General features: G+C 43.1%; 1 protein-coding gene across 1 annotated transcript; it reads left to right on the top strand.

The window, feature by feature from the left end:
* Positions 1 to 851: 851 nt before the first annotated feature.
* Positions 852 to 10503, top strand: LOC128652632 (TBC1 domain family member 16-like). The gene is given in 4 exon segments (XM_053705565.1): positions 852 to 891; positions 9520 to 9591; positions 9594 to 10292; positions 10295 to 10503. Coding segments are annotated over 4 exon segments (1020 nt in total).
* The last annotated feature ends 240 nt before the right edge of the window (positions 10504 to 10743 follow it).

The following is a 10743-nucleotide window of genomic DNA, read 5'->3' as shown; positions in this document are numbered from 1 at the left end:
GCCTGTACTACTGAAATTCCAAACTAGTTTGTAATTATATTTTTCTATGTATCCATACTGGGGTTTCTATGTGTTACACTGCTGCAATTGTTTAGTGTTTACTCACAGGTGGCAGCTGTAGTGTAATCACCATTAACCCCTGCTAATAACTGAACTATGATGTCTGGGACTATCTTTTACTCTGATAGTAATTAATGATAAATCCCAGTATTCTTTGAACAACACACATAGTATTTTAAGTTTATTTCTTTTAACTCAGCAGTTGAGGTTCTTAAAAATAAATTCCTTGCCTTACAGGATACGGCAAGACTTAAATCCTGACAGCTACATTGTGCTGTGCTACACTTTCCTGTGTGGACTTACTGGGGGGTATTCCTGAATCTGTTGAAATTAAATAGTTCTCCATGTTAGAGGAGTGTGTTCCTTTATGAGGTTTTATATTCCTCTTGCTGGACATTTTTATTAAAGTCAGTACTCTCTTATTTCTATTGTGAACCCCTGCAGTCAGTGAATCTTTTATTATCCCTTTCAGCTCCCATAAACAGTTGGGACAAAGTTTATTTTATTTTTATTTATTTTTTTTTGCGTTTTCTTCTTGTTTTTTATTTTTTTATTATTTGTTTATTATGGCCTTCTTGCTATCTCCCTCTGGCCACCGGCACCTGCAGTTTATTATAAAGCAGACTGATTGTGTCTATTTGCTGCTTTAGATTCTCTCCCAGCCCCCCGGGATTAGTGTGTGTGTCACAACAGCTTTTATATCTATGTACCCGGTAATGCTCAAGACTTACCCTTTGCCAGTCAAGCGTCTGCAGCCAACAGGATGTAACGTCCGCCGCTAGTGTAGTCTGATGCCGTGTGACCCAAGGGGACCTGACTGTGCCGGGCCAGGTGAGTGATGCGCCTTAATATAGTCCCCGGTCTTGATGCCTGATCCACTGGCGAGTGTGCCTGACCGCGTGGGTGATGTCTGTCAGCATCTGGCTCGGTCGCAGCTCCCCAAGGAGGTCTCTTAGCGCCTTAGGTAGGTCCGCATTAATTATTGCACCTTAGTTGAGCCCCCGGTCTTGAGGCCTGCTCCCTTGACGAGTGCGTCCGGCCACGTGTGTAATGGCTGTCGGCGTCTGGCTCGGTCGCGGCTCCTCAAGGGGGTCCCCCAGCACTTCGGGTATGTCCGCCAAGGTCTCCGTTTTGTAGCAGGGCTCTGGGGAGGTTAACTGACCGGGGTTTCACTGCTAGCTCAGGTGGGTTGTAGTTTGCCAGGTCGCCCCCAACAAGTTACTTCTCCCCGCGATCGGGGATTAAGTCCGGTTCAGCAAATGTGCAGGTATAGAGTTCTCTCCTGGGTATTTTTTAAAACATTTTAAGCTATTCGGTCATTCCAACTGATGACAAGATTTAACAGGGACTGCAGAGCATTAACAAGATGCAGCCATCTCTCTCAATGGCTAGGCTCCGCCCCCCGGATTATCTATATTTTTAAACAATAAACATTCTGGAGTAGACTCTTTTTTTTAATGCTTAAATTCAGTATAGCTAATATGAATAGCACTATTTAAGAATAATATAAAATTACCTACCTTTAGAGAATCAGAGCCTCAGAGAGGATTCCATATCCATTATTGTTAACAAAGCATGGCCATCACCATTAAAAATTGAGGTAAGCTGGGGGAAGGTACTAGTAGGCAGACGAGAGACTGCTACAGAAGTTAGAATTATACAGCTCTTTAAGAAGCTATTTTGGTGCAGTGATTGGATTTTGCAATTTAGTGACATACTACACAGGTGTGTAAGTAAAATAATAGAAAAATAGTAGGGGTCAATGTTGATACTTTGTGCAGAACCCTGCAGTAGATCAGGAGCAAGCAAAGTTCATTGAAGCATGAGGTAGGCCAGCGGTCAAAAACTGAGATGTAAGACAGTGATGAGATATATTGGAAAGGAGAATAAATACCAAAGATTGACTGAGCAAGCTGTAACATGGATAATAGAATCAGTTTAGTACAACTAAGGTCAACTAAGATTTAACTAGTAGCAACTCAGAAGTCTTCTTGTAATTTGCAAGAGTCCGGTCTGGTATATAAGCAGCCCAAGTTTGCAGCAATACAGCAGAGAGCAAACAGAAGACAAACCATTAACTTTTCCAGGGATCTAATACCTTTAAGCAGTCCATGATTGCAGCAATACAAAAGAGAGCACACATGAGACAAGCCAGTAACTTTGCCAGGGATCTAGTACCTTTAAGAAGTCCATGATTGCAGCAATACAAGAGAGGGCACACGAGACAAGACAGTAACTTTGCCAGGGATATAATACCTTTAAGAAGTCCATGATTGCAGCAATACAAGAGAGGGCACACGAGACAAGACAGTAACTTTGCCAGGGATCTAGTACCTTTAAGAAGTCAAAGATTGCAGTTGCACAGTGGGGAGCACATATGAGACAAACCAATAATGTACCCAGGTTTTGATACCTTTTAAACAGCCCAAGATTGCAATAGTACATCAGAGAACACATAGCACACAAGCTGCTAAATAAGCCAGTGGGAAAAGTGAGGATCAGGAAACAGATGAATAACAGGAATGCTAGAAGAGGCACAACAAACACAATATCAAGCATCACTTGGAACTTTTTTTTTTTTATTATTTCAATCTTTATTGAGTTATTTAGAACAACAACAATGGAACATGTTTCATGGTAAAGCAAACATAAAATACAATTTTCTTATGCAATTAATTACATGAATAGCATGGGTCATCAGATTGTATACAGAATGATTTATCATTGTCTCTTCTATTGGTAAAAGAATGTGTAAGGGGATCTTTTGATATATGTCATATGAAACATAATAAAACATGGTTCCCCTAAGGGCGTAACATTTTTAAATTTTACAACGGTTAAATATGAGTATATAAGTGCAAATAGTAAAGCTCTTCTGAGAAAGAGAGAAGAAAGGAAAGAGAAAGGCACCAGGGAGGAGGAGGGTGAAGAGGGGAAGAGAAAAAAAAAGGGGGTGGCATATTCCTGTCAGGGAGGAGGAGCGGGTATCGAAGGCCTGTTTTGTGGTGGTTATATTGTTTTGTGCCAAGTTGCCAACATCAATTCATGGACCTCTAATCTACTGTATGTGTTTTTAAATAATGGTATCTCTCAAGGATCAGGTGGTCAGAGAACAGTGTTCTCCATTCTTCTGTTGAGGGGATTGTTTGAGTTTCCCAGTATTTTGGAATAAGTTTTTTAGCAGCCGTAAGCATTAGCAGTAACAGTAGTTGCTTGCCTAGGCCAATCAGCTTGGGTAGTGAAAGGAATAGGATAGCTTCCAGGTTATGGAGGATCTGAGTCGAAATAATCTCTGAGATAGCTGTAAAGATGTCTGTCCAGAGCCTATCCAGCTTTGGGCATGATCACCATATATGAAGAAGAGAGCCCTCTTCCCCGCAGCCTTTCCAGCATGTGCTGCTGAGTGAGGAATAAATCTTGTGTAAGCGTGTTGGAGTTAGGTACCACCTACATAGGAATTTTAAATGAATGTCCTGGATTTTTGCTGAGACAGATGACTGTTTAGTTTGTTTGAAAGCTTTAAACCATGTCTCTGCATCAATGTTGTGGCCGATTTCCCTATGGGTATAAGACGGGAGATATAATGAATCTGGGTTATTATTTTGTAAAGTTTGGAGATAAGGTGAGCTGGGATTATTGACATGATGCATAGTTTTTCAAAGGTCGTGGCTTCCCTACCAAGATCTTTTTTATGCTTATGGTGGGAAATAAAGTGTAGAAATTGGTGGTAATGAAGCCATGAGGAGAAGATCTCCGCATGGACCTCCCCCAGAGCGGCTTGTGTTTTAATAGCGCAGTTTTCTGTGGTGAATTGGATGGATCCTATTTTAAGGCTGTAAGGTTGCAGACGGTGGTAGGGAAGTTCTCCATGCTCAATGAGTGGAGTGAGCGGAGCTTGTTTGGATGATGTATGCGTGTTAGTGGTCAGGATTTTATCCCATTCTGACAAGATGCCAGCTGCAACGTGATATTTGTGTACTATTTTGGATCTTTTTTGAGGCAAAGTCCATGCCATCGTTGCTACATTGTTTAATCTAAAGATTTTCCTATCTATTTGTATCCCTGCCTTTCTGTTGGTGTTGTGAGCCCATTCAACTATATGTTGTAGTGTTATTGCGTGTTTGTATGCCTGCAAGCATGGAACACCCAATCCCAAATTATCTCTAGAGAGATACATGTTTTTTTTTGGAATTCTAGGCCTGGATCCAGCCTAAATATACTGCTCAAATGCTTTTTGTAATTGATCAACATATCCGTCAAGAAGCAGAATGGGCAGGGTCTGTAGTAGGTACAAGATTCGCGGGAGGATGTTCATTTTTAGGACCCCGATTCTGCCAAACCATGAGAGTTTTTTATTTTTCCATATCAATAAATCTCGTATTATTTCGTTTTTTAGTGTGATATAGTTAAATGACGAAGGGAAAACAGGGAGGTTGAGATCTCGAAAGTAGATGTCAGTGTTTTCTCTAAGATTAGCTATTTTGACATGTGGGTGGGGAGATGACTCAGGGTTATCTATGTTGTAAAATGAGCTATAGTACTCCCGGAATATGGAGGCTATACATTTACTACTATGATCAAGCTATACGTCTTTTGTTTTTAGGGAATGAGTGTATGCTGATTCCTACAAAGGTTTCTTGCTAAAGTTTTCTCCGGTTTATTGCCCCCCTCGTAATAGTATTGTTTGAGATATAAGGCATTGCATTGGTGGACTTCAATTAGAAAGTGCTGAAGTTCTTTTCTCGTGCTTATTAGATTTTGCTTAAGGGTATCATTAGTCGGATCTCGTTTATGCTTATTCTTGAGATTACTGATCCTGGCCAGAAGGCTAGTGTGCTGTTCCCTAGACTGTTTAGTAATCCTCGCTCTCTGTTTGATAAATAGGCCGTGCATCACGGATTTATGCACTTCCCATTCATCTAGGGTTGACGAGGCGGTATTCTCGTTAACTGAAAAGTATTAGGCTAAATCTCTCTCCACTTCACAGAGAATGACTCGATTATCTAGTAGTGTGTCATCTAGTTTCCATGTCCTTGATGTGATTGGGAGATCTGGCCAAAGGATGGAGCAGGTGACTGGGGTGTTGTCTGACCATGTTATGTTACCTATGTCACATTGATTGGTAAGGGAGAGACCATTAGAGTCTGTAAATATATAGTCTATCCGTGTGTAACAGTTATGGGGAGAAGAGTAAAAAGTGTAGTCTTTCACGTTTGGGTGCAATGTTCTCCACACTTCATGATGTGAGAGATTGTTCAGGGAGTTTTTCACCACCCTGAGCACAGTCTTGGGTGCATTGGTGGAACCTCTTGAAGCATCTATACAGCGGATCAAATAAGAGATTAAAATCTCCAGCCAAGAACACCACACCCTTGGCATGGTCCAGCAGTAGGTTTGAGATTTTTTTGAAAAAGCTATTCTGGGTTTGGTTAGGGGCATATATATTAGTGTAAGTTGTTGGCCGAAGAGTAGGCCCACTAGGAGAACATAGCGGCCCTCTGGGTCTTTGACAGTGTGTGTAACCTGGAAGGGTAGGGATTTGTGAATTAGAATGCCCACTCCTCCTTTTTTATTTGACCCTGAGGCAAAACAAGTTATGGGGTATTGCGTGGGAGTCCAATGTGGTTCTCTACCTTTTTGGAAATGTGTCTCCTGTATCATTAGAATTTGGCTCTTTATTTTGTTCAATTGCCTAATTGCTATGGACCTCTTGCCCGGGCTGTTAAATCCTTTTGCATTTATGGAGGTCAATTGAAAGGAGTGGTCCTGGAATCTACTGAGTCTGGGAGGCATATTGCAGGAGGATAAAAAAAAAGAAAGAGAGAGAGGGAGGGAGAGGAGACAAAGAAGTAGTGAAAAGGATAGACTTAAAAGAGAGAGGAGAGAGAGTGCCTAGTAAGCAAATAATAAGGAGGTTATGAAGAACCTTTGTATGCAGTCAACAAAAGCAACCAATGTATCTGATTATACCAGTACTTCTCGAGAGGAATAGATAACCTGAGAAAAGTATCTAAAAGGGGAAGTATCTCCACTTCCGGCACAATAAATTATGCATTTGAGAGCATTTATTTTAGAAGGTTTGAAGGGGGAGGGAGTGGGAAGAAGGGAGTGAGGGGGGATGGAGGGGGGAGGGGATGGAGGGGGGAGGGGATGGAAATGGGTTGGAAAGAAAGGGAAGGGGGTAGGAACAGGGGGTTGTGGTAGGAAATTGTCAGGGTGCCAGGAATCAGACTGAGACGAGAAGTGCAAAAATAATCACACCTTTTATTAATAACAAAAAATAATAAAATGTCCACAAGTCAAATCACAAGCCAGGAATCAAAATCAGACCTGGTATTTAGATGAGCCGAGTCAGGAGCCAAAGCGAATAGTCAGACGAGCTGGAATCAGGAACAAGAACAGCAGAGTCAAGAACAAGCCAGGGATCAGGAACCAAGGGGGATTTCAGACAGCCAGGTAATACACAGGAGCTCTCACAAACAGGTCTGAGACAACGCAAGGGCAAAGCATACTGAACAGAGGCCCTTTAAATAATAAGTTATGACATCACAATTCTAGGACTGCATCCTGTCTCACACAGATGATGTACACCAGTCTGCCCATAAAAGGAAGTGCAGGAAATGAGCAGCATCACACAGTATGCACCAGAGTCAGTAAGAGAGGTGAGTAAAATGGCAGATAACTTGTCAGGATCCATGGAGAACCCTGCAACGGAGATAACATAACCTAGGAAGGTTACTTGAGTCTGATGGAACTCACATTTCTTGAGTTTACAAAACAGGCCGTTTTCATGTAGTCTCTGAAGTACCCGTGTAACATCAGAACGATGAGCCTCAAGTGTGGGTGAGTGTATGAGGATGTCGTCCAAGTACACCACAACACACTGTTGCAACATATCTCGTAGGACATCATTAATAAATTCCTGGAAAACAGCAGGAGCATTATATAGGCCAAAGGGCATTACAAGATATTCATAATGCCCGCTCCTGGTGTTAAATGCTGTTTTCCATTCGTGGCCCTCCTTAATCCTAACGAGATTGTACGCTCCTCTCAAATCAAGTTTAGTAAAGACCATAGCTTCCTTGAGGTGGTCAAAGAGTTCCATAATGAGCGAAATAGGGTAAGCATTCTAAATGGTAAGATTATTAAGACCCCTATAATCGATGCATGGTCTTAACTCACCACCCTTTTTCTTCACAAAGAAGAAGCCAGCCCCTGCAGGAGAGCATTATTTGTGGATGATCCTCCGTGACAGAGCATTGGCAACATACTCCTCCATAGCACAATTCTCCGCAACAGAAAGAGGGTAAACCCAGCCCTGAGGAGGAATGGCTCTGGGTTGCAGGTCTATGGCACAATCTTAAGACTGGTGAGGAGGCAACGTACTGGCACGCACCTTGTCAAAAACGTCTAGGAACTCTCTGTACTCCTCTGGCAATTGAGATACCAAAGAAGTGCACAAGACTTTAACTGGTTTCCGAAGACAAGTGGAAATACATTGCGGAGACCACAACAAAATTTTGGACCTGCGCCAGTCGAGACTGGGATTGTGCTTTTTGGAGCCAGGGATAACCCAGAACAACCAGAAAATGCGGAGAGTTTATCACCTGGAACTGGAGGGTTTCAAATTGGAGAGCCCCAACAGCCATGGATAACAGAGCCGTTTCATGAGTAACGAGTGCTGGCTGAAGGGGCCTGCCATCAATGGCCTCAATAGCAAGCGGAACGGACCGAGGCAAAACAGGAATGGAGTGCTTTGATACAAAAGCACTGTCAATTAAATAACCCGCAGCACCAGAGTCCACAAGATCTTGGGTGACTATGGAGGAGCCCACCCAGGAAAGGACAACCGTGACCAAAGGTTTCTGCTTTAACGGTTCCGGGGACGAGGATAAGCCACCCAAGATCTGCCCCCGACAGGACTTTAGGTGTGAGCATTTCCCCGGCCGCGTAGGACAAGACTTCAAAAGGTGGCCCTGTAACCCACAATAGAGGCAGAGCCCCTCCCTCCTCCTAAAGGCCCTCTCCGCCGCGGAGAGATACATGAATTCCAACTGCATCGGCTCAACAGTACCTGGTGACTCGGGACCAGGAGGCATGGGAGGAGAGGGAGGCATGGGTGAGAACAAACACGGAGGAGACAATGGAAGAGGAGGCTTCTGCAAGCACTACTTGAAAGGGGGCCCCTCACTTAGTCTGATGTCAATTAGGATCAAAAAAGACACCAATGCCTCGAGATCTTCTGGTAAATCTCTGGCAGCAGCTTCGTCTTTAATTGCATCAGAGAGCCCATGAAAGAAGGCGGCAACAAGGGCTTCATTTTTCCAACCTACCTCTGCGGCAAGCGTACGGAACTCAATGGGATACTGAGCAACAGATCTTGTACCTTGCTGAATGGACATGAGTCGTTTAGCAGCAGAGGAGGAGCGAGCCGGATAATCAAATACCCTTCGAAAGGAAGCCACAAATTCAGGGTAATTAGAAGTCACAGGTTTATTAGTAAAGAGTTTGGACTTAGTAAGAAGTTGCACTAAGCACCCCTAAACTGCCAAATAGCCCACTGCAAATTACACAGCTACACTATTAACCCATAAGACACCACATAGTCCATGGCTATAAACTGGCTACACTACTATTGCCTAAAGCGTCACATACCCAATTCTATAAACACTCTATACTAATTTACCCCAGTACCCCCATTGCAAAAAATCCTAACTGCCACAACCCACATTGCAAAATACCCCATAACCTCCTAAAAACTTACCCCCTAACCTATGACCACCTAAGTTACAAAAAAAAACAAAAAAAAACACTAGCAATAAACAAAATAAAACATTTCCAAAGTTAAAACACCCCAACCTGTAAGACCTATGATAAAACTAAAGTCCTCTTTAAAAAGCTCAGGTTTGGAGCTTATTGTGAAAGGGTTTAATGCGTGAAAGAGAAATATTTTATTTAACATTGCTGCTCCATTGATTTAATTGGGATAACTGTGATATCCTCTGGTTATTGTTCTGCGTACATCAGGTTTTGTGTGAGTGCAAACTTTTTACTTTCAGCTTGTAATATCAGCGCTACCCGATTGCGAAAAAAGTTAACCTTTAGTGATGTTAATACTTGAGCAGGAGCGTAAACTTCTGGTTGAGGAGGCAATTATGGAGCGTACCAAAAACTGTAGGGACGTGCTGTGCTCACATAATAGTGGTGAGGAGCTGAGCAGGTTTTGAACATGGTGCCATGTCTTTGGGCCGTCTCCTTCGACGTGCGTCCTCCAAAGCCTCCGACCTCCGACATTGAGTTCTGACTAGACGTGCAATTCGGTTCGGAATCATTCAGAAATTCGGAAAATTCTGCAAATTCGGAGATTCGGATCAATCCGAATTTCCGAATTAAAATACTGCCGAATTTACCGAATAAATCCAAATTGGCTGGCTGCAGCATCTCAATGAGGCCGGACAGGTAGAGTAGGAATACAAGAATCCACGTCTGAAGAGCGGGAGGCTCTGCATGTGCAAAAGAGGGAGAGCTACTCCAGATACAGATGAAAAGAGTCTCAATGAGCCCTGACACTCAGAAGGATTTCTGGAGGAATGTTCAGTTCACAGTGGACCAAGATGTTGTAATGACTGATCGAAGTAACCAGTTCTTTAAGGGAGAGGACAATCCGAATGTGGAGGCAATGAGGAAGATCCTCCTAAATTACGCAGTTTACAGCCCATGTGTAGGATATTCTCAAGGCATGTCAGACCTGGTGGCCCCACTGCTTGCAGAGGTTCTGGATGAATCTGACACATTTTGGTGCTTCGTGGGTCTTATGCAGAACACAATCTTCATCAGCTCTCCCCGTGATGAGGATAGGGAGAGGCAGCTGATGTACCTGCGAGAATTACTCTGTCTTGTCCACCCACGGTTCCACCAGCATCTGTTGACTTTGGGAGAAGATGGACTGCAAATGCTGTTCTGTCATCGTTGGATCCTGCTCTGCTTTAAGAGGGAATTTCCAGACACCAAGGCCCTGAGGATGTGGGAGGCTTGTTGGGCTCACTACCAGACAGATTATTTCCACCTTTTCCTTTGTGTAGCAATTATTGTGATATATGGGGATGATGTGATTGAGCAACAGCTGCCAACTGACCAAATGTTGCCGCACTTTAGTAATCTGGCGATGCACATGAATGGAGACCTTGTCCTCAGGAAGGTTCGAAGTTTGCTTTATCACTTCAGACTTTTACCAGAATCTCCTGCAGTTTGCATGATCTCTGCAAGCTCTGTGGCTTGGGCATGTGGGACAGTGGCTATATTCCTTCAGTGGCGTGTATTGGGCACCACCCTGGCTCTTAGAGCTGCCCATATGGGGGTATTGTGGAGGAACCATCCCCTAAACCACCCAAGGACAATAAAAGAGGACCTAAAGTACAAGATGTGTTTACTTTCAGAAAATAGGAAATAAGAAACAAACAACATTTGGGATTTGTAAGCAACAGGTTGCTGAATTAGCAAAACCATCTGCATATGGTGGGGGTCTGTGCAACTAGTATCAGGTCAAGCAGTATCCACAGTCGGCTGCAGATACAGCACTGATAATAAGGAAGCACAAATGAAGGCATCCATGAGAAATAAAAAAAATTGGAAAAAAAACAGCAAAGAGAGCAGTTAATGGAGTACCTAGGAACATGTAGAATA

The sequence above is a fragment of the Bombina bombina genome, chromosome 3, assembly GCF_027579735.1.
Source record: "Bombina bombina isolate aBomBom1 chromosome 3, aBomBom1.pri, whole genome shotgun sequence".
Classification (NCBI taxonomy): Eukaryota; Metazoa; Chordata; class Amphibia; order Anura; family Bombinatoridae; genus Bombina; species Bombina bombina.
The sequence above is the reverse complement of the archived record's forward strand: the minus strand, read 5'-3'. Positions and strand labels throughout refer to the sequence as shown.